General features: G+C 42.6%; 1 protein-coding gene across 1 annotated transcript in view; it reads left to right on the top strand.

The window, feature by feature from the left end:
* UNC13D (unc-13 homolog D) overlaps positions 1–25494 on the top strand; it is a 72289-nt gene extending 46795 nt beyond the window's left edge. Inside the window, exons 27-33 of the mRNA XM_075279090.1 lie at positions 19167–19272; positions 19572–19643; positions 20515–20598; positions 21086–21206; positions 21901–22024; positions 22804–23006; positions 25370–25494. Of these exons, the coding sequence (XP_075135191.1) occupies positions 19167–19272; positions 19572–19643; positions 20515–20598; positions 21086–21206; positions 21901–22024; positions 22804–23006; positions 25370–25479 (820 nt within the window). The 3' untranslated portion in view covers positions 25480–25494. The remainder of the gene's footprint in view (positions 1–19166; positions 19273–19571; positions 19644–20514; positions 20599–21085; positions 21207–21900; positions 22025–22803; positions 23007–25369) is intronic.
* The last annotated feature ends 55 nt before the right edge of the window (positions 25495–25549 follow it).

Raw genomic sequence — 25549 nt, 5'->3', positions numbered from 1 at the left:
CATGCAGAAATTGATCATGTTTTCGGGGCCACTTCAGACACCTGTACTATGCACTGTACAGAACCAGAAGCAGAGGGATCTGTTCCTTGTATAGTGACCCTGCAGCTTTACTGCAGATCTATTAACAATTCACTTCAATGGGAACTGAGCTGCAGTACCAGCGCTTTTCAATTATACAGGGCACAGACACATCGGCTTCTGGCTCCCGGGAGTATATAGTAGGGGTATTGGAAGTGGCCATGAACAGATGACCCGTGTCGGGCGCAGCTATTCTAGGACAACCACTTTAATATGCTAATTGGCAGTAAGGAGATTAGAGACAAAAGGGGATTATTTGTGTTCCTCATATAGAGGCATGGGGGTAACTTTGACACTAGTGGAGTGGGGGGCATTATGAGGGGCACATTGTACAATAAAAGGAGCTTCATGTGGATTATACCATGTGGGTATGGGGAATTCTGTTTCATAGTAAAGGATTGTCATGGCACTATTGGGCCCTGATATTTAATAACTCTATATGTGTAAAAATAATTTTTGTGCTGTGAACGACATTTGCCTTGTTGCTTGTGCCAATGATCTTAAAGACCCAAGGAATACCCCTGAAAGCGCCAAAGATCAGCAGTACAACCCACTGAATTGACAGAATGTGACAATGTTGTAGGTGCAAAATGTTAGCATTTGGGGTCCCACTTTTTAATTTTGCCCAGGGCCACACTTCATCTAAAACCATCTCTCAGGGTTTTCCAGACAATTTTTTTTAAAGGTCTCTCAGTGCTATTATTGGGTTAATAAGTGCAGCCAAATACCTGTAGGATTATTTTGAGTGATTTCTGTGTTTCTCTGGGAGCTCCTGGCATCTTCTGTATTTGTTTACATAATGCTTTGCTCCCTACCCCTCCCTCTCTCCCTCCCTCCCTCACACCCCCTCCCCGTCTCCCTAGCTAGCCCTCCCATTATTAGCCCTTCCATCTGGATTTTTTACTTTTCTGATGGAAGAATGCATGCAAAAGTAACACACATGACAGAAGAAAGTGTCTGCCGTGTTGTTTCCATTATAGTCAATGAGAAGAGGCCCACAAGGAAGGGGCTCCACCTGAGTCCGTCACAATATGGCTGGTAGAGTCTGTTACTTTCATCCTATGACGAATGTCAGTAATGAACATTCACAACAGTAGTGTGAACATCCCCTTATTAATGTGTGTAGTGATCAGTCCTGCAGGTGGTGTCACCATCACAGTCACTTTCCTCTGGATTTCAGACCACATTGAGGAAATGTACTCATTTATTAGACCACCACATGGACATCCCATAGCAATAAAGACATGGTGCATTCTGGGAAGAGGAGAAGAGTCGCCTTAATCTTATCGATTGCTGGGAATTGCTGGGTCTTGCTGGTTAGAGGACATCGCAAAACCGCGCGCCGTTAGTTTCTACACTTCGTAGACGGCGTCAGACGAGGAAAAAAAAAAAAAAAACATATACAAGATCATTCATCCAAATTTAATGAGCAACATGGAAGAGGAGAAAACCCACATGGTGAGCTGCAACACTTGCTATATGTTTACAGATCTGCCGGACCATAAAGCCAACTTCACCTGTATGAAATGTAAACTAGTGGCCCTTTTAGAAGAAAAAGTGCAGAGGTTGGAAGAAAGAATAGTGGAAGCATCAAGTGGAAGTGGAATAGAAGCATCAAAGAAAGTGAGGTCTTCATTGATGAAGCTGAAGCAAGCCTCCAGAACACAGTAGGGGATGAAAGTGCTAGAGAGCCTACAGTTGCAGAGACTGATGCAAGTCCCCCGAATACATTAAGGGAAGAATACTTGAGAGAACCTACAGAGGCAGAAAACTGGACACATGTGACCAAGAGATGCAAATGGATCACAAGGCCATCACCACTCACACAGCTAAGTAACCGATATGAAACTCTCATGCAGGCGGATGAAAATGACAAAAATAACCTATCAGCAAAAGAAGAAACAAAAGTCACCCAGAGACAATCAGGAGCAACAAGAAATGGTGTTGCAAGGAAGAAAAGAAGAATAGTGGTTATGGGTGACTCACTGCTAAGAGGCACAGAGGCAGCTGTCTGCAGGCCAGACTTAACCGCACGAGAAGTATGCTGCCTCCCAGGAGCAAAAATCAAGGATGTGGCCGATAGGATACCAAGCCTCCTCAGCTCCAAGGACGACTACCCATTCCTACTGATACATGTGGGTACAAACAACACGGCAAAAAATGATTTACCAACTATCTATAAAGACTTTGAAAATTTGGGGAAGACAGTGAAGGAACTGGATGCGCAGGTAGTATTCTCATCAATCCTCCCAGTTGTTGGTCATGGCATCAGGAGATGGAATAGAATACTACAGGTAAACACCTGGCTTCGACGGTGGTGCCGAGAGCAAGGATTTGGATTTTTGGACCATGGCGTGAATTACCTCTACGATGGACTCCTTGCTAGAGACGGGATACATCTCACAAAACCTGGGAAAAACATATTTGCCAGAAGACTTGCCACACTCATCAGAAGGGCTTTAAACTAGAAGAAGAGGGGATGGGAAGAAAAAAGAAAGACAAGAACATGCAGCTAAAAGACATACTAAACAAGGTTACTAGATGTGGTAAAGAGGACCCAAGACAGGATACTCAGAAGGAAATTACGAAAAAGGATGCAACAGAGCACAATCTGAAATGTTTTTACACAAATGCACAAAGCATGGGAAACAAACAAGGAGAACTAGAGCTGATGATACACAAGGAAAACTATGACGTCATCGGTATCACAGAAACCTGGTGGAACGACATGCATGATTGGAACATACAGATGGAAGGATACAACTTATTCAAAAAGAATAGAACTAATAAAAGAGGGGGTGGAGATGCATTGTATGTTAAAAAAGAACACATCTCCACAGAAATTACAGTTTTACAGAATGATAATCTACTGGAAATTATTTGGGTAGTAATTCAAGGGAAAAACAATGATAAGGACATCATACTAGGCGTTTATTACAGACCACCAGGACAGACAGAAGACATGGATGAGATTTTTTCACAGCAAGTGACCACGCTCTCAAAGAAACATGAAATAGTGATCATGGGAGACTTCAATTACCCTGACATTCCTTGGGAAACCCACACAGCCAAGAGTAAAGGCTCCATCAAATTTTTATCCTCTCTAGCAGACAACTTCATTGCCCAGCTAGTAGAAGAAAACACGAGAGGAACATCCATTTTGGACCTAGTCCTAACCAACAAAGAGCACATGGTTGAGGGACTACGGGTAGCAGGGACACTGGGATTCAGCGATCATGCTATACTTGAGTTTGGGGTTGCAAGAAGAAGAAGACCTGAGAAGACACAGACTTCAAGGCTCGACTTTAGCAGGGCAGACTTCAAGAGCCTGAAGGCAAGGGTTAGCAGAATTCCATGGTGCAAAATTCTTAAGCACAAAAATGCACATGAAGGGTGGAAAATCTTCCGTAGGGAAATCATTAAAGCACAGGAACTAACAATACCTAGAAGGAAGAAAAATGGGAAGCACCTAAAAATATCAGGATGGATGACCAAAAAATTACATAACCTGCTAAAAAGGAAACATACAAAAAGTGGAAGATGGGAACTATACCTAAGGAAGAGTACACAGCAGTCTGCAGACTCTGCAAGACAAGCATCAAAGGAGCTAAGGCTGAACACGAATTGAAGCTTGCAAAAGAGGCAAAGAGTAAGGTAAAAGGATTTTGGGGATATGTTAAAAGCAAAAGAAAAGTGAAGGAGACCATTGGAGTCCTGAAGAATGACAAAGGAGAAACAGTTAACATGGTGGAACAGCAGGTGGAGCTACTAAATTCATATTTTGTATCCGTCTTCTCCCAAGAAACTAATGGAAATATCGACATTAATGGTGATGGAGATGAGGGGAAGGAGGACTCCAAGCTGACTATAAGCGAAGGTCTGGTAAGAGAGCACTTAGCCAAGTTACAGGAAAACAAGTCCCCAGGACCAGATGATTTACACCCTAGAGTCCTGAAAGAGATAGCAGAGGAAATAACAGAACCCCTTGCTATAATCTTCGGTAAGTCATGGGAAACAGGAGTGGTCCCTTTAGATTGGAAAAGGGCAAATGTTGTCCCCATCTACAAAAAGGGGAAAAGGGACGATCCAGGAAATTACAGGCCGGTAAGTCTGACCTCGATAGCAGGAAAAATCTTTGAGCAAATTGTCAAGGAACATTTACTTCGGTACCTGGATGGGAAGGCATTAATTAACCAGAGCCAGCACGGCTTTATGACCAATAAATCTTGTCAGACTAACCTGATTTCCTTCTACAACAAAATCACTGAATGGTTGGACCAAGGGAATGCCGTGGACATAGTATATCTTGACTTCAGTAAGGCATTTGATAAAGTATCACATAACCTTCTTATTGAAAAAATGATTAAGTATGGCTTTGACAAAAAATCAGTTAGGTGGATTCACAACTGGCTTAATGATCGGGCACAACGAGTAATACTAAATGGCTACACATCGAACTGGAAGAAAGTCAAAAGCGGGGTGCCGCAGGGCTCTGTTCTGGGCCCAGTACTTTTTAATATCTTTATAAATGATCTGGACGATGGAATTATTGGGGAACTCATAAAATTTGCAGATGATACAAAGATAGGAGGAATAGCCAACACTAGAGAGGAGAGAGAGTGTATTCAAAAGGACTTAGACACACTGGAACAATGGGCTGAGGCGAACAAAATGGTATTTAACAGGGACAAATGCAAAGTTCTACATCTGGGTAACAGAAATGTAAAAAACATATATAGTATGGGAGGAATAGAACTAAGTGATAGCATAGGGGAAAAGGACTTGGGCATAATAGTAGATCACAAATTCAACATGAGCCAACAGTGCGGTGCTGCTGCAAAAAAGGCTAATAAAATTCTGGGATGTATTAAGACAAGCATTGAATCTAGATCAAGAGAGGTCATTATTCCGCTGTACTCTTCCCTGGTCAGACCACACCTGGAATACTGTGTACAGTTCTGGGCACCTCAATTCAAGAAAGACATCGATATATTGGAGCAAGTCCAGAGAAGAGCAACCAAAATGGTGGAAGGTCTGCAAACCATGTCCTATGAGGAGCGGCTAAAAGAACTGGGATTGTTTAGTTTGCAGAAGAGAAGGCTGAGGGGAGATTTAATAGCAGTCTACAAATATCTGAAAGGTAGTCACAGTGCAGAGGGATCTACCCTATTCTCATTAGCACAAGGAAGTACAAGAAGCAATGGGATGAAACTAAAGGGAAAGAGATACAGATTAGACATTAGGAAAAACTTTCTGACAGTGAGGGTAGTGAGAGAGTGGAATAGGCTGCCACGAGAGGTGGTGGGCGCTCCATCAATGGAAATCTTCAAGCGGAATCTGGATAAACATATAGCTGGGATGATTTAGGAAAACCTGCACTCGCAGGGGGTTGGACCCGATGGCCCTTGAGGTCCCTTCCAACTCTACCAAAAAAAAAATATAAGGGGGAAATTAACATTTTATTTCTAGCTAATAGTGGGGCATACAGGGAATTTACCTAATGTACCTGGTGATTTTATCATTCTATATTACTATAAATCTGCTCTAATACTATATTTATAGATCTGTTTCTAATCTATAGACTTTATTTTATTACTCTAAACCTATTTTTTTACAATGTATTACTATTATATTAGAAGTATATAACATTTCTATATATGTAAATACATGGCTAATGCCAGTATCTAATCTAGCTGGTATATTTTTTTTAAATATTAGTTTTACATTTCTTTTTCTTTTATAAATATATACTAAATTACTATATTTATGTGCACAGTATAAAATGTGCCAATCTAAACCTATTTTTTAATGTATTTATATTATTTACGGGTGTCCCTAGCAAAAATCAGTATCTAATCTATGTATTTTTTTATTTTCTTTATAAATAATAGTTTTTATATTTTTTTCTTTTACAAATATATACTATATTACTGTGTGTATGTGTATAATATAAATTGTGTCAAACTAAACCTATTTATAGACTGTGTTGATCCAGAGGAAGGCGAAAACCCCCCTTGAGGAAAGAGCCAATTGTCCTCATATAAGGGGGGAAATTCCTTCCTGACCCCAAATATGGCAATCAGAGCAAGTCCCAGGATCAAAAGCCAGTATCTAACCTTCCTAATGAGAAAAAATAAGATTTTTTTAATAAATAGATCTATTTTATAATACTATAATCTCTATAATATTTATGATATTTGTCTGTATAATATATAATATGTTAAACTAAACCTATCTAAAGACTGTGTTGATCCAGAGGAAGGCGAAAAACCCCCTTGAGGATAGAGCCAATTGTCCTCATATAAGGGGGGAAATTCCTTCCTGACCCCAAATATGGCGATCAGAACAAGTCCCAGGATCAAAAGCCAGTCTGGTGTGAGAAAAGTTTATTATTAGTATATAAGCTTTACATTATATGAAACTAAAACTAATTTTTCTTTTTTTCTATTTTTCTATTCTGTTATATGAATTATTACTTATTACCTTAGGATCTATTACACTAAACCTATTTAAGGCTGAGTTGATCAAGAGGAAGGCAAAAAACCTTTTTGAGGAGTGAGCCAATTGTCCTCAAAGGGAAAAATTCCTTCCTGACCCCAAATATGGCGATCGGATCATGTCCCAGGATCAAAGCCGATATCTAAATCTAACATCTATCTATCTATCTATCTATCTATCTATCTATCTATCTATCTATCTACAGTCCTATGAAAAAGTTTGGGCACCCCTATTAATCTTAATCATTTTTTGTTCTAAATATTTTGGTGTTTGCAACAGCCATTTCAGTTTGATATATCTAATAACTGATGGACACAGTAATATTTCAGGATTGAAATGAGGTTTATTGTACTAACAGAAAATGTGCAATATGCATTAAACCAAAATTTGACCGGTGCAAAAGTATGGGCACCCTTATCATTTTATTGATTTGAATTCCCCTAACTACTTTTTACTGACTTACTGAAGCACAAAATTGGTTTTGTAACCTCAGTGAGCTTTGAACTTCATAGCCAGATGTATCCAATCATAAGAAAAGGTATTTAAGGTGGCCAATTGCAAGTTGATCTCCTATTTGAATCTCCTCTGAAGAGTGGCATCATGGGCTACTCAAAACAACTCTCAAATGATCTGAAAACAAAGATTGTTCAACATAGTTGTTCAGGGGAAGGATACAAAAAGTTGTCTCAGAGATTTAACCTGTCAGTTTCCACTGTGAGGAACATAGTAAGGAAATGGAAGACCACAGGGACAGTTCTTGTTAAGCCCAGAAGTGGCAGGCCAAGAAAAATATCAGAAAGGCAGAGAAGAAGAATGGTGAGAACAGTCAAGGACAATCCACAGACCACCTCCAAAGAGCTGCAGCATCATCTTGCTGCAGATGGTGTCACTGTGCATCGGTCAACTATACAGCGCACTTTGCACAAATAGAAGCTGTATGGGAGAGTGATGAGAAAGAAGCCGTTTCTGCACGTACGCCACAAATAGAGTTGCCTGAGGTATGAAAAAGCACATTTGGACAAGGCAGCTTCATTTTGGAAACAAAAATTGAGTTGTTTGGTTATAAAAAAAGGCGTTATGCATGGCGTCCAAAAAGAAACAGCATTCCAAGAAAAACACATGCTACCCACTGTAAAATTTGGTGGAGGTTCCATCATGCTTTGGGGCTGTGTGGCCAATGCCGGCATCGGGAATCTTGTTAAAGTTGAGAGTCGCATGGATTCCACTCAGTATCAGCAGATTCTTGAGAATAATGTTCAAGAATCAGTGACGAAGTTGAAGTTACGCCGGGGATGGATATTTCAGCAAGACAATGATCCAAAACACCGCTCCAAATCCTCAGGCATTCATGCAGAGGAACAATTACAATGTTCTGGAATGGCCATCCCAGTCCCCAGACCTGAATATCATTGAACATCTGTGGGATGATTTGAAGCGGGCTGTCCATGCTCAGCGACCATCTAACTTAACTGAACTTGAATTGTTTTGTAGAAAGAAATGGTCCACAATACCTTCATCCAGGATCCAGGAACTGATTAAAAGCTACAGGAAGCGACTAGAGGCTGTTATCTTTGCAAAAGGAGGATCTACTAAATATTAATGTCACTTTTCTGTTGAGGTGCCCATACTTTTGCACCGGTCAAATTTTGGTTTAATGCATATTGCACATTTTCTGTTAGTACAATAAACCTCATTTCAATCCTGAAATATTACTGTGTCCATCAGTTATTAGATATATCAAACTGAAATGGCTGTTATAAACACCAAAATATTTAGAACTAAAAATGATTAAGATTAATAGGGGTGCCCAAACTTTTTCATAGGACTGTACCTCAGCAAACCCAAGCATCATTCAGGACTCTGGGAAAACTGGGTACATGATTCCACCATTACAAATGACATCTGCTTACCTGTGGATGATGTTCTGTCCATGGAGGAACTGGAGGCCGCATACCATCTCTGCTGTGTAGAATCTGAGAGAGAGGACAGTGTAGTATCAATGACATGAAATCATTCTCTAGTAATCCCCTAATATCCTGCTATTATCTAAGCGTCCCCAGCAGCAGGAGGCGCTGTGTATGGTCGTCTGTATTCCCTCCAGTCTCTTCTATATCTGACCTGACATGTCACCATATATTTTCCACCAATCAGTCCACTGTCACTCGTTTCGCACGTCATTCACGTACCTTGTAGTTTCGATGTTCAGACTGCCGCACTTTCTGAGTAAATCCTCCAGGCTGCCACCGGACAGATACTCCATGATGTAGTAGGCTCTGTCCTGAGACTGATGTGCGGCATTTAGATGGCAGAGGAATGGGCAGTCTCGGACCTTGAGGAGTATCCGCTGCTCTCTCTTTATAATTGCTGCGTTGTCCCTTGTTTTGTTGACAATCTTGACAGCCATGAAGATGTTTTGGCCGGGGACTGATGCCAGGACCACCTGAAGAAAAAGATGGAAAAGTCATTGAAAGTGGCCACAGGGGAAATTCTTACATATTTATTACATGGGGGATTTTATCTGCAGGGGTCTCTGGCTATTCTGCCGCCTGTGACAGAGGGGTGGACCGAGTGGTCGGTCAGTCAGCTGGATCCAGACCCTACAGATCAGAAGAATATAATGTCCCATATACATAGGCATAACTAGAGGAAACTGTAGATAGGAACAGTGAAATAATGGTCAAGTATATTTACAGATCTAGTGGACATTGGTTGTAATATGTGTACAGACGTCAGTATATACATTGTGTTCTTACTGCAGCCTACACAGACCAGGGCAGGTAAATAACAATGCACATTTCCCAATCTCTTCAGTCCCTGAGACCGGCACCCCATCACACGGGATATCCCTTTCTATGAGAATAGACTATGTGGAGGCTTATTACACTGCAGCTCTATAGAAGGAGTCACACATATATATAGAAAGTTATTGGAGGTCCTCAGCACTGGAGATATAAAGGACTTATCATGGAGGATGGGAACTTTCTGGATATCATGTCATTTACTTCATTAATGGAAAATGCAGATTACCTAAGTGGCTGATAACAGGGAACAATAGCTTTCCAAAGGGAAATAAGAAAGAATTTGGTTCACTGTCCTATTAACAAAAAGTAAAAAGTTTTAAAACTTACTTGGCCTATTTCGGGTGTTTTGGTTTGAGATAAATCCTTTAACCCCTTCCCGCCGATGGCACTTTTTGACTTCCTGACCAAGCTCGATTTTTCAAAACTGACATGTGTCACTTTATGTGGCAATAACTTTGGAACGCTTTAACTTACCAAAGTGATTTTAAGATTGTTTTTTTGTAACACATTGTATTTCATGTTACTAGTAAATTTTGGTTGATATGTTTTGTGTTTAATTATGAAAAAATAGGAAATTTGGTGGAAATTTTGAAAAATATGCATTTTATAAAGTTTGAAATGACGTGCATTGCATACAGATAGTATAGACCGCCAAAATTATATCCTAAATCTCATGTCCCAGATCTCTGCTTTATGTCGGCATCAAACTTTAGTCGCCCTTTCAATTTTTACGGACATTAGAAGGTTTACAAGTGAAACAACAATATTCAAAATTTTCAAGAAATTTCCAAAACCCATTTTTTAAAAGGACTAATCCAGTTATGAAGGGGTTTTGAAAGACCCTTTTATTAAAGCCCCCCATAAATCACCCCATCTTCAAAACTGCTCCCCTTAAATAAGCCAAAACAACATATACCTAGTAATTTAACCCTATAAGTGCTTAACAGGCATTAAGACAAAATGGAGGTGAAATTTACACATTTGATTTTATTTTACTAATATTTTCGTTTAGCTCTGGAATTTGTACATTCACAAGGGGTTAAAGGAGAAAACGCATCCCACAATTTGTTAGGCAAGTTCTCCCGACTACCATAGTACCCCACTTGTGGGTGTAAACGAATATATGGACGCACAGCGAGACGCAGAAGGGAAGGCGCGCCAAGGAGCTTTTAGAGGGCAGATCTGGCTGCGATCAGTTTCAGGAACCATGTCGCATTTACAAAGCCCTTGAAGTGTCGAAACAGTGGAAACCTGTAGAAAGTGACCCCCCCCCCCCCGTTTTGAAAACCGCACCCCTCAAAGAATTTATCAAGTGATGTAGTGAGCATTAGTAACCCCGAAGTGAATATGTAAGCTGTGCGGAGTAAATTGGGTACACCAAATCCCATTCTATTTTCCCACTAGCTCCTATGACACGGACGGGGAAGAGGGGCATTCTGGGGGATCAGCGCTGGTGTATTATTTCTCATAAGCTCTAAATATGGGGTGTCCCCTGAAAACGCTCGCACAGCTTATACATTTCCTTCTAGTCGCAGCCACTTATGTCCTAATGATTTGGCGACTTTTAGGGTTTTTGTCTTCACATTGTACAAGCTAGATTTTTATTTTTATCTTCTGGCAATGTGGCCATATGAGGGCTTGTTGTTTGCGGTATTAGATGTGCTTTTCAATGCCACCATTTTGGGGTGCCTGTAACTTATTGACTACATTTTATTAACTCTTTCTGGGTGGGATGTAAAAGGAAAACATCAATTCTGGCATTGCTTTTAGCATTTATTTTTTTTCCCTGTGCAGCGTACACTATAAGTAACATGTTACCTTTATTCTGCGGGTCAGTGCTGTTACGGCGATACCTCATTTATATTATTTTTTAATGCGTTGATATTTGTGCAGAATAAAATTGAATTTAGGGAAAAAAACAATTATTTTTGCATCACCATCTTCTGAAAGGCATAACATTTTTATTTTTTGCTAGACAGAGCTGGTTGAGAGCTTATTTTTTGCGGGATGACCTCTGCTTTTTATTGGTACCATTTTGGTTTTCATCAGTACTGTTACGGCGATACCTCATTTATATTATTTTTTAATGCGTTGATATTTGTGCAGAATAAAATTGAATTTAGGGAAAAAAACAATTATTTTTGCATCACCATCTTCTGAAAGGCATAACATTTTTATTTTTTGCTAGACAGAGCTGGTTGAGAGCTTATTTTTTGCGGGATGACCTCTGCTTTTTATTGGTACCATTTTGGTTTTCATCTGACCATTTGATTACTTTTTATTGAACATTTTGTAAGGAAAAGGTGGTGAATAATCATTATTTTGTGCGGTTTTCTACGTTTTTTTTTTACGCCGTTCACCGTTCGGGTTAAATAATGTTTTAATTTTATTGTTCAGGTTATTTCGGACGCGGCGATACCAAATATGTAATGTTTTTTTCTATTTTTCTTTATTTTACATAATAAAACATTTTATATGGGGAAAAAGGGATTTTTGGGGCTTTATTTATTTTTAATTTATTTTAAACTTATTTAAACTTTTTTATTTTTACTTTTTTCTAACTTTTTTTTTCTGTCCCTATGGGAGATTGAAGCAGTGATCGGCTGATCACTGCTTCACTACATATACGCTGCAATACACGTGTTACACGTGTATTGCAGTGTATAGGAAGCTGTCAGCCTGTGTGGACGCACAGGCTGACAGCTTCCTTTACGGCAGGATCAACCAGGTGCGTGAAGGGGGTAAGTGATGGGGCAGACCCGGGGTCACTGATCAGACGCGGGGGGTGCCGATTGGCACCATATCATAGTGAAACCCCGGAGATGCCGGCGGTCATGTTGACCGCCGGCATATCAGGGGTTAACACCCGCGATCGGACCCGGTTCCGACCACGGGTGTTACGGGGCATTGTCAGCCGTAACATACGGCTGTCACCCGCAGCGCATGATGCACACACAGGTTCTGTGTGCGCACCATGCAGCCGCCGTACTAGTACGGCGGTTTGCGGGAAGCCCTTCCCGGCAGCGCCGTACTATTACGGCGCATGTCGGGAAGGGGTTAAAATTAGTTTGTTTGCCGATGATGTCCTCCTGACCCTTACAAATCCCCATATCTCTCTCCCCAACCTTCTCCAGGTCCTTAAGATTTATGAAGATTTCTCCGGTTATAAAGTTAACCCCACCAAGACTGAAGCCCTCCCCCTTAATATTCCTACTGCTGATTTACAACTGTTTCGTTCCAACTTTGACTTTCAATGGCAGGAACGCTCTCTCCGATATCTTGGGATCCAGCTCTCCCCTTCCTACTCCACCCTCTATTCAGTTACCTACCCTAGCCTCTTTAATGAACTGAGAGCCCTCTTGGATAAATGGTGTCCTCTCCATATTTCGCTTATAGGTCGTATTAATGCGGTCAAAATGTCCCTCCTCCCGAAGCTCCTCTACTATTTTGAAACTCTTCCGGTCGCAGTCCCTCACTCTGAATTGCGCTCCCTTCAAAAATCCATCTTTAAGTTTATTTGGAATGGCAAGCGTCACCGCATACCCCGTTCGGTGATGCTGTCTGGTAGGGAGGAGGGGGGATTTGCGGCACCACACATATTGCATTATTATTGGGCTACTCACTTGTGCTGCCTACCATTTTGGTCAGCCCCAAAGGCCTTTACCAAATGGGTTGAGATAGAGAAACTCTGGATGGCTCCGATGCATCCCAATGCGTTTCTGTGGTCCTGTTCCTCTCCCCTTCCGTCCACTCCCCTTTTGGATCCTATACGCTTCACAAGGGCCATTTGGATTACTTGCTCTAAAATCTTTCCCCTGGCCTCCCAGTGTTCGTCCATGATTTCCTTTTTGTACAACCCCCTCCTACCGGATGGACTTACGTCGGCTTTGGTGCGACCATGGAGTAAGCTTGGCCTTTTCCGTGTCGCTGACTTAATAGACCCCGCTGACGTTGGTGCTTAGGCCCTTTGAGTATTTTGTGTCAGAACTGCATCTACCCGCCACTGAATGGTTGCATTACCAGCATATTGTCCATCTTGTTTTTACCCAGTTCGGCTCTCTGAAGGTGTCCCCACCGACTGTCTTTGAAAAACTATGTTGTGCGGGCACCTCTACTGCAGGCCTTATCTCTGGTATTTATGGTATCCTCTCCTCCTCTGGACGGCAGGGCCCCATATCGCATAAATATATGGAGAGGTGGTCTGGGGCCTTGAACAGGCAGATCTCCCCAAACCAATGGCAAATTATCTGGTCCCGTGCAGCTAAATCCTCCACCTGTGTTACGTTCCGGGAGACTCAGTACAAGCTACTTATGCACTGGTACCATACCTCAGCCTTGCTCCACTCCCTTAATCCTAACATCTCTTCCCAGTGTTGGCGTTGCCGGGCAGGAGTGGGTACCCTGTATCATATTTTTTGGGACTGTCCAGGGATCTGTCCATTCTGGCTGGAGGTCAAGTCCCTTAAAGACGCTGTATTTATAGAAGGTGTCCCTTTAGACCCCCTCATCTATCTCCTCCATCTCCCCCCTGCTCATCTGGGTAAGCACACCTCTAAATTGTTTCTTTATCTCTATACCGCAGCCAAAACTCTCCGATGGAAGAGTGCCTCTCCTCCCTCTGGCTCTGATCTTGTAGCCCGAGTTAAGGATGTCCGTAGCATGGAGAACTTGACAGCCACACTTAGCCATACTGTTGAGGCGTTCCAGGCTATATGGTCATCTTGGGACACATACTGCATTTTGAATGGTCTCTGACTCCTTCCCCTTCCCTTCCTCCCCCACCCCCTCATTTCTACTCTCAGGTTTTTGTGATGTGTATACGTTTTGAGTCTATTTGAGGTTATATGCATTGCTTCACGTACATGTTTTTTTAGGTATTCAACTCTTATGTTGTATTGTATTTTACAAAAATCCTTTCAATAAAAATTACAGTTTAAAAAAAAAAAACTTACTTGGCCGAAGGCGCCCCTACCCAACTCCTGATGGATGAGGAAGTGGTTGATGTAAAAGTCAGGGTAGGGGCTGGATGTTCCGGGGTCCTGGCTGCTGCCTGGTCTTGAGCTGTCATCCTCCAATATACTGGCCTCCCCTCCTCTCTTCTTCTTCTTCATACATCCGCTCTCTCCATCTTCTTCTCTCTTCCTCTTTTCATCTTTCCTCTTCTCATCTCCTCTCATCTTCTTCATCCTCATAGATCCGCTCTCTCCATCCTCTTCTCTCTCCTTCTTTTCATCTTCTCTCTTCTCATCTCCTCCTCCTCCTCTCATCTTCTTCATCCTCTTCTTCATCTCTCCATCCTCTTCTCTTTTCCTCTTCTCATTTTCCTTCCTCTCCTCTCCTCTTCCTCTATGTCCAATAAAAGTCACTCTCTGCAGTATCGCTGATATCCAGTGGAACAGTCTCGTCGCCGCCATCTTCAGTGAATACTAAATGACAGTTGGCCGTGTGCAGGTGACATGATGTCAGAGGTCACAGAATCCTCAGGTGTCACCTGCCTGCCAGTACTACATGTACCAGCTCTGCCATATGTGATGTGGGCATCATGACTGATAGTCTAATGTCCAGAGGAATGGAGGAGGTCATGGCTGGTTCTCCTAGTGCTCTATCATCTGTAGATGGGCAGGAGATGTGACTCTAGGGCTAGGTTTGTGGTGGTGTCCATAGTTCACCAAAATCTCAGCTGTTATTGTAGAATAAGTACAGTTGTGTAGACATTCAATGATCCAGGTGAAGGAATAAACCATAAACTATACCTGTTAGGTGTGAGATGTTAGGAAGGGTCATCTAGAAATTATAGGAGTGGTTCTAGCTGTAAAATGTTTCAGTCCAGTGGCGTAGCTAAAGTGTTGTGGGCCCCAGTGCAATCTGTGACTGTGGCCCCCCACGCCATCCCTAAGACATATTCTTGATAGCAGCAGTTATGGGGGCTGCAGCGGCATCCAATAGACTTGAAAGGGATACAGGTATAGTACCCACAACCAGTATTATCAAGAATACAGGGAGTGAGTAGCCAGTGCCCAGCATGTAAACATTGTGATTTGTGGGGGTCCTAATAGTTTGGTCTCCACTGATCTAAAATATTAATGTTAGGCCATCAAGTTTTAAAAAGTGGGTCACTGCTTTAAAGGGGTATTCCAGTAGATTTGTATTTGTGACCTATCCTCAGCGTTGTGAGTGCCACAGTCCCTACAAGCAGATGATCAGCATGGGTCCCGGGTGTTGGATCCCCACTGATTTTATATTGATGACATATCCCAGGCTGATGCTGAATGATTTTCTATTCTACATTGCACCTATTGGTTGACTATGTTTGAGGAAGAATTATATTCTGAAATTTGGTGTACTATAGTTTATTTCCTAGGGGTTGTTGGAGGGTAGGCCATTTTAGCTGGCGGGCCCAAGATACCTCAGTCTTACACTGTCTGCTCACTTATAATGACATATAAGCCGAGGGGAGACCTGATTTCCATTACAATGAGGACAGATTGCCTGTGAATAATAATACTTGTCTGGTACCTGTATATCTGCTCCTATTACTGGAATACGAACAGGGCTGCTTCTGTTCCGCGACCACTGCTCTGTCGTATCTGGTGCCTGGGGGCAATAGGGTCTGGGGTTGGACCCCCACATATCAGACACTGGTGACCTTTCCTGTGTATGGGTCCAGGGCCGGCTCCAGGTTTTTATGGGCCCTTGGGCGACAGAGCCTCAGTGGGCCCCCTTGTAAAGGAGGTGGGGGAGTCGAGACACTGTGCGTTGCAGATGAAGCGAGTGACGTCATGCAGGAGTGTGGCGTCACCAACGCCATACCTCCCAATCTTTTAAAGAGTAGAAAGAGGGGCAAAATGTGCGGCGCGCTCTGCGCGCCGCGGCAAATTTAGCTCCGCCCTCTTTTATGTTGATTCCACCCATTCTCATTCATTTATTATGTGCTCCCACACAGTATAATCCTCCTACAGTCACCCGTAAATTATATGCCCCCCTCCATCTCTCCTCCAGTTTCATATACACCCTTCCTCTGCCCCCAGTTTCATGTCTCCCTTCCATCTCTGTCCCTAGTTTCATCACGTTCTCCCCCTTCATCTGCCCACAGTTTAATGTCCCCCCCATCTGCCCCAGTGTCATGCCGTTCCCCCCCTCCCCTTCATTTGCCCCTTCAGTTTCATTGGGCCCCCTCCATCTCTGTCCCCAGTTTCATGCCGTTCTCTCCCCACCCCCTTCCCCAGTGTCATGCCGTCCCCCCCCCCCATCATTTGCCCCCTAAGTTTCATTGGGCCCCCTCCATCTCTGTCCCCAGTGTCATGCTGTTCTCCCCCCCTCCATCTGCCCCAGTGTCATGCTGTTCCCCCCTCCCCTTCATTTGCCCCCCCCCAGTTTCTTTGGGCCCCCTCCATCTCTGTCCCCAGTTTCATGCCGTTCTCTCCCCACCCCCTTCATCTTCTCCAGTGTCATGCCGTTCCCCCCCTCCCCTTCATTTGCCCCCCAGTTTCATGGGCCCCCTTCATTATGTTTCACCTTAATATGTAATACAAAACAAACACTTACATCACTCACCTTCCCTCGTTCCCCCGACGCTCCTCTCTCCGCTCTCCCTCCAATCACATACGCGATGCAGGAGCTGTGAGATCAGCTCCTGCTTAGCTCCGGACCGGCTTGCGTGTGTAGGCGTGATGCGATGACGTCATCGCGCCTACACACACAAGCCGGGGCCGGAGCTTTAAAGCAGGAGCTGATCTCACAGCTCCTGCATCGCGTATGTATTTCAGCTCATCGGCGGACGGACGCCGATGAGCTGAAATTGTGACAGGCAAGTGCCGGGGGGCCCCCAGAGGCTCTGTGGGCCCCGGCACTTGCCCGACTATGCCGTGCGCTGACGCCGGCCCTGTATGGGTCATTAGTACAAAAGATACACTTAGGGCGAGAAATGTCATGTGGGATCTAAACAAAGTTTACTTAGATGTGATATATAAGAATGTGTTTGGGGTCATGAACTGATGAGCTGTTTTAGACACTTTGGGAGGGATTCATCATTCCCTATATACCAGTTTTCTGGCACAGAGGGATGATACTGAAGCATACATTTCGTGCAAGGCCCTTTGTGCCAGTTTTCTGGCAAGACTTAGAATGCAAATCTATGCCAGGTCCTACCTAACATAGACTTCCATTCAGGTGCCAGGACGCCACAGCCTCTTCATAAAACTCACATTCACTTCGCTTGTCAAGCTGTTTATTAAGACTGATATACTATATCAGTATAAATTTGCCCCTTTGTGCATTATCTAACAAGGTTGTCTTGGCTTTATATGAAATAACGTGTTCCACAATACCCAGCGCAGGTTTTAGACAAAGTGGGGCCCTGGGTAAAACCAAAAGCAGGGCCCCCATATCCTGACATACCAACACCATCATATTCAGTCATTTCAGAAGTCAGAGCTGCACTTCCAGTGGCAGTGATATAGTCTCAAAAAATCAGGAATACAAAAAAATTTGTAAAGATGTCTATAGCTATGAAACTGCTATTTATGTACCGCTATACTGGGGAGAATTATTACTACTATACAGACAATTACCAAACAAAACACATCATATGTATATGTATAGACCAACAGAACCTCTATACAGACAGTACACGACCTCCGCACTGTGACTACCTCCATTACATTACATAGTGAATCAAAGTCCATAGCCGGGCACTACACAGACTTCTAACCTAATAAACATCACATCAATTAAAGAGTTTTCTGGCCCCAAATTGATTTTTTGCTATTCTCATAACATATTCACAGGACAGCTCATCAGTATGTGATCTGTCAGTGTTAAGGGGGAGAGGTCAAATTGAGCAAATGCCCAGGGCCCCGGCTCCAAAGGTACCCTGGGATCCACAGCGCCAGACCTTTATTTACCTTTATTTTTTATTTACCATGGTTTATTTAGAAAGACAGGAAAATAAATTAACCTTGACTTGATGCAGCAACGCAACTATTCAAGTAATAGGACTGGCACAGCGGCGCCATCCTCTGTATAGTGGTGGTTCTGGGTAATTGCAGCGCCGATCCTATTTCTTGAATAGTAGCAGTGCGGCATCCTGTCCACAAGCAGCGTCTGGTACCTGGAAGTTGCTAGTACAGCTGATCTGTGTGGGGTTTGGCTGTTGATCCCTGAAAGATATACTGACATACTGATGAGTTGTCCTGTACAGGTTATCAGTATAAAAATCAATTTGGGGCCAGAAATCCCTTTAGTTGATGTGATGTTAATTAGGTTAGAAGTCTGTGTAGTGCTCGGCTATTGTCTTTGATTTACTATGTAATGTAATGGAGGTAGTCACAATGTGGAGGTCGGGTACTATCTGTATATAGATGGTGTTGGTCTATACATGATGCATTTTGTTTGGTAATTGTCTGTATAGCAGTAATAATTCTCCCCAGTATAGCGATTCATACATAGACATTTCACAACTATATATACATTTACAATTTTTACAATGCTGCTGGAAATGCAGCCCTGACTTCTGAAATGACTGAATATCATGGTGCTGGTATGTCAGGATATGGAGGCCCCGCTTTTAATTTTGCCCAGGGCCCCACTTTGTCTAAAACCGGCCCTGCCCACAGATTAAAGCTGATCATTGGGGTCTCAGAAGCAGGGCACTGTGTTATCAGTTCATACATAGGGGTCCCTTACAATGATAAAGCGCTGACAGCTCTGTTTAACCTATTCTCCAGTACGTTCAGCTCCATATTTCTCAGGGGACATCTATTGTCACTTCTTATTTTATTTATTTTACAGCCTCCTGTCTCTGCTTTGGTCTCACATCCTCACAGTCATCTCCAACCTGTCCAGCCAGGTCACCCCTTCTGTCCGATACTACCAGAGACTACTCGCAGCGCTCAAGGTAATAAATACATCACTCAAGGTATTCCTCTTCTCATGTCACCTTTCCCTAGTATCTGTCACTGAACCAATAATGTCATACTTATGGTGGTCAGGGTACCAGGGTGCCCACTGGTCGGTGTCATGTTTTAAGAAATTGCAATCTTGAGTGCAAACCCAGACACCTAGTGATGCGAAGGTGAGAGGTTTAACCCCCTTTGGACAAATGCATACCCATGGCAATGAAACTATCATTGTAGGATATTATAAACCTTCTATATAATTTTACATATTTGATCAGAGAATCTTCTGTCCATCTAGAACTTGGAGTCTTGTTTCCATGCAGAGGGTTGCGGACTGTCACTAGAAATCCTCCACACTGCCACATTCATTGTAAGTAGAAGAAATGTTGATGGATGTTGTATGGCCCGCATGGAATATGTGGTTACAATGTGGGCCTCATAGCAACTAGATCAGGCAGAGGAACAACAAGGACAGTATTAAAGGCAGCACTGTTGCGTCATGTAATTTTAGGTCTGTAGTTCTGTGCTGATTTAATATATCTTCATAGTGGGCTTTATTTTTCTGAGACGGATCTAATCCTCTGTACAAATACAGGTTTAAAATATAACATACTGGCTGCTTATAGTCACCACTAGAGGGAGCTTGCTGTATACTGTGTTATTATTGAGTAGAAGGGGTATTTCCATCTCATGGATTTGCATCATTTTGTGACATAATTGCCAGCTTATGCTGGACGAGATCTGGGAATCCTGGGGCATGCAATGCGCCATGAAAATTTTAGCATGACCACGACCGTTTTACGAAAGTTGTGACCCTTTTATGATGTGGGCACAAAATGTGAGAGTTTCACCCCTTTTTTTTGTGATTGCCATATAAAGTACCCATGCCACATATATGACCATGACCCTGGAGGATGCAAGAGCATTCCACCCCGTCCGGGAGATATGCCCACTTTTCACTCAGATGGTCACCCCTTCTTTTCCAGATAATGTTTTATGATTGGTGGAGGTCTGACCTCTGAGACCCCCACCAATTTTAAGAATGTTTAAGTTTCCAAGTTTATATGGAGTTCTGGGCAGCAACATTACCATACACTCCATTATATACTCCCTCACTTATTTAATATTATCTGCACAAAAATAGGTAAATTATAGATGTGTGAATGCGGTCTTAGAAAACTAGAAAACCTCTCCAATCCATTTGCACATAATTCGTTGGACCATCTTTGCTCTTCCCGCAGACCCTAGAACAGGATCTTGTGATTTGTTCCTCTAGCACTCGGAAACTAATAGAGCGGTACTATCAGCAGAAGATCCAGCAGCAGGTAAGGGACCGAATACAAGACACTCAGATTCTCCAAGTGTCTACATACAGAGCCATTTTCTTTCATAGTTAAAGGGAATCTATCAGCAGTAAATTGGTTCTGAACCTAATCCCAGTGTTATGGAGGTGATTCCACAGCTTCCAGATATGTCTCCATTATTCATCTTTGGAGCCCTGTTTTCATGTAAGTCTTCATTGTATTCTTGACTACGCTCTCGCCATTCTTTACACAAGCGCCAAGCCGAATGTGCATATGTATGGCAGGGTTGGGAGGAATCACTGATGGGCGAATGAGAGCGTGATCGACAGCTATCTAACGTGTATATTCAGGACTTAGCTCCTGAAAATCCATGTATTCCAAGGCATGGAGAAGAAGATATATGTAGAGAGAATTACTACATGTCTAAAATATAATTTTACATGTGTGCTGATGAATATTTATCCATCTAATATTATAATATTTCATCTTTGTATATCTTAACACATAGCAAGGTTCCAGTGCAGAAAAGTATGGAGCTGTTACAGTAAAAGTCAGCTACCGCCAATCCGAGCAGAAGCTGCATGTCGAGATCCTCAATGCAGTAAATCTTCTTCCTCTGGATTCCAATGGTAAGTAAAGCACACATATACACTATATGTACACGCTGTATACATACAGTACAGCGCAAAAGATTTTTCAGAAAAAAATACTGTAAATAAGAATACTTTCAGAAATAGAAATGTTAATTGATTATCTCTGTCAATTAACAAAATTAAGAAAATTGAAGCCTAAATCCTATCAGTATTTGGTGTCACCTTTGACCTTTGCCTTCCGTCAAGTCTTCATGGTACTTGCAGACAGCTTTTGAAGGAACTCGGCATGGAGGTTGTTCCAGACATCTTGGAGAACTAAGCCCAGATCTTCTGTGGATGTAGGCTTGCTCCAATCCTTCTGTCTCTTCACATAATCCCAGACAGACTGGATAATGTTGAGACCAGGGCTCTGTGGAGGCCATATGGTCACTTCCAGGACTCCTCCAAAGGGCAAAGGTCACACCAAATATTGATATGATTTACATTTCTCTTTTCTTCATAAATAAAATAAACCATTAACATTTCTATTTCTGAAAGCATTCTTACTTTACAGCATTTTTCCACACCTATCTAAAACTTTTGCGTTGTACTGTATGTTCTACCCTGTACAAGAAGGGACACACAAAGTCTGATAAATATGTGTAGTAATATTGTCTAATCTTGACAATCCAAACCCTGATATAATAAAAATAATCCTATTGACGGTACTTTTTTCTGTTCCTGTGCTCAGGCAATAGTGACCCTTTTGTTCAGGTGACTCTGGAACCTAAACACATATTTCCAGCAGTGGAGCCCCGCTCTACAGAAATCAAGAAAGCTGAACTGAATCCTCTTTATGATGAGACCTTTGACTTGTGAGTATGCAGCATCTTTATTCAGAAATGCTTCAACAAGGACATATAACCTAAAGCCTACATTATCTATATGTGCAGTTGAATGTATTCATATGTGGAATTCATACTAAAAGTCAATAAGACATCTTCTTCTAGACATTGCTTGAGTTTACTCCTACTATGGCACTGTTAGATAGTAGACAGGGTGACCATAGGGGTGAATGAAAGAGTATCCTTACACAAAGAGCATCTGCTAACCCCCCTGAAGAGGGCACCACAGGTGATGACATATCTGAGTTCTGATGACATCACCTGGGGGGTTCCAGGCTGATTCCAACCTGGGTCATCTCTATCAGAACCAGCACTTGGCCCTTGGGTTGCTCTGCCTCCTCCCTCCTCTCTGTGCTATAGGGGCTGACTTTACTATAGTTGGGCGATAGGAGGTGGGGGCAGAGGGACTGAGGGGACCAGGTGCTGGTTTCGATCAAGTGACCCAGGGTAGAAACCAGCACAGAACCCCCAGGTCCAGCTTGAAAAAATCCCCAAGGAAAGTAAGCAAAATTACTCCTTTAATTAAATTATATATAGAGAGAAAAGCAAAATATTAATTGGTTATATATTATATATGGTGAGAGTGACACTGTATATGTAAGTGTTATCTAACCAGTGCTATGGTCACTTGTACACTGTATAACATATGTAGAGCACCAATACAGTGCACCACACAGGACACCTTAGATCATAAGCCTTCCCTGACATTAGAGACTTCTCTGATGACAATATTCTCTCTGTTCCATCAGCCTGGTGACCCCGGAGCAGTGTGAAGTTCCTGGAGCTTGTCTCATGCTGACCGTGTTTGACTACGATGCTATTCTTTCTAATGAGCTGGAGGGAGAGGCGTTCTTATCTCTTGCAGAAGTTCCGGGGTTAAAAGAGGAGACAAATAATGCCGTGGCTAATATCCCTCAAACACGACTAGCCCTCACCCATCCAAAAATCAATGGTTAGTGAAATTCTTTTTTTTTAAATTGTAATTTTTATTGAACATTTTTTCAAATAGAGTAAACAAATAAAAAAAACCCTGGAGGTATAACATAAAAAACATACAAAACAATCAATTAAATCTGCTACATGAAAGAGGCCATGTGAACTCCAAGGACGCACGGTTAGTGTAATTCTAACAAAGCTGCAGCTTCATATATACATATTTACATACATGCAAGCAATAACACCTTAAGGCAATTCATATGATCACTGTTTATTTGCACACTATAGTAAATATCCCTGAATACTCTCATATGCAACTGTAAGCCGATGGCTGGTCAGGTAATGGAGGGGGTGCACATCTCACCCACACTACTTGGGTGGGTGAGATGAGAAACTCCAGAAAGAATGTTTCTCAGCAGATAATTCTTTCTGCTGAGTGTTATTTCAAAGTTCTGTTTACTGGGCTGAATTTTTAGGAATGGCAGGTAGGTTGGTAGTGGGACCTGTCATTCCACCCCCCTCCAGTCCACACTTTGGGGATGATCCGGCAGTGACTCAGCTGCTGAGAGTCTCCTCGTTAAGGGGGCTTAAGAAGCCAGCTCCAACAGCAGACTGCGGGCAGAGCTTGGCTGGAGAGCTGACAGAGAGGTCATATTTTTTGGAGCTGTGTCCTGAGTGATTCTACTGGCTTTTGGATTTTTGTTATTCTAGGTGAGGTAACCTATTCTATGTTTAGTTAGAGCCTAGCCGGGCAGGGATTTATTTGTGTATTGTTTCCTTTTGTTGCTGCACTATATTTTTGAGTGAGAATAAAACTCTACCTTTGTTTTGGACTAAAGAAACTGGACTTTTGTGTCTATGCCACCCCACCTAGCAACCCCAGACCCTGACACAACTCAGTCAGTCAGTCAGCATGCTGGAGAGTGTAGAAAACATAGTGAATAAATGTAACTGTAATACTGTATATACACATTCAATAGCTGTCGCCGAACAGGTATTCCTCCCCATCCCCAAGGACACAAGCACGCTCAGATCAGACCCATGTGCACGTGTTTTGAATAGAAAGAGAGGAATAACCGGCTGCAAAAAACTTGTGGCGCCGCTTATCTTCATTGAGAACATAGTATCAGGTATATTGAAGTTCAGCATGCACTACGTAGAGATGGGCAACCCCTTGAAGATTTGTTTCATTTCGAGTTCAGACGGTTCAGCCCAAATATTCAGTCGAATAACTTTACTATAAATCAGAAGTGAAATTATTCTATCTGAAGAGACCCCAGAGTCTAATAGATGAAAGCCCAGGGGAGGTGTAAAATATAACCCTAAAAGGGAGCACTGCAACACTTATGTATTTGGGTTTTAACACGGTAAGATAAGTATCACTGCTTTCATTATTTAACACTATTTTAGGTTGTTTGTAAAATGTTTCATAGCGTCGGACAACTCCTTAAAGGATTTTACAGGAAAAATGGAAAATCTGGGATCTATGGGTATGGTACAGGAAAAAAAAGCCATGTTCACATATATGTTATGCTGACCTTCCCTCACATCTTCTGGGCATCCTCAACACCCGGGTCACCCATGAGGTTTATCATTGGGCCTAATGGGTGGCCCCAGGGTGCATGATGTTACCCAGAGGATGAAAGAGGACACATGATTAGAAGGCTCAGGAGAGATGAGGGAAGGTGAGTATACATATATGTAATACTATAAGCACGCTGCACCTTTTGTCCCTCTTTCTACTCTGCAAAAGTTGGGAGGTATGACGTAGGTGACGCCGCGCTCCTGCGAGACGTCACTCACTTCGTCTGCCCGCAGCGGCGCACAGTGTCCCAACTCCCACCTCCTCCACAAGGGGGCCCACTGAGGCTCTGTCGCCCAAGGGCCCATAAAACCCCGGAGCCGGCCCTGCCTAAGCACAACTACAAATGTCTCTATTTCTAGAGAAACTGGCACATCCATGTATTACACCATGTGATAAAGAAAAATACTACAAATAATATGATGCTATCTTTTCCCTGTGGTGGTGCAGATTGAGGCTGAACCATGGAGTCCCATCAGAAGGACACCCTTTGATCTATCTCTTTAAACAATAAGGTATTGTCCTCCCCTTTAATAAAAAGAAGCAGATTCTGACCCTTCAATGTTCAGTAAATCCAGTGTGGTCCCAGTTTTCTCTCTGAGCACAGACATGTTTATAAATAGACTGGGAACATTGGTCGTAGACACAGGACTAAGGCAAACAAATCTAAAAGCCTCCCATAATGCTGAGGGATGTGGTGAGATAACCCATCAGAATCGCAGCTGACATCACACTGACATCACACATCTCTACCTGTTTTCAGACTCTTGTACTAAAACAATGTCTCGTCTCCTCAGGGGATCGCATCTTACAACTCCTGGAGTGTCGTCGTTCTGAAAAGGAAGCCGCCGTGTTTGTCAAGCTACGTAAACAGAGGGCTCGCCAGTCTAAGGAGAGTGAGCGGTGACATTGGTGCAGGATGTATATAACAACCAGGGGTTTAGAACCGGTCACCATGGAAGAATTTTATTGAATGG

This window comes from Leptodactylus fuscus, chromosome 6, assembly GCF_031893055.1.
Source record: "Leptodactylus fuscus isolate aLepFus1 chromosome 6, aLepFus1.hap2, whole genome shotgun sequence".
In the NCBI taxonomy this organism is placed as follows: Eukaryota; Metazoa; Chordata; class Amphibia; order Anura; family Leptodactylidae; genus Leptodactylus; species Leptodactylus fuscus.
The sequence above is the reverse complement of the archived record's forward strand: the minus strand, read 5'-3'. Positions and strand labels throughout refer to the sequence as shown.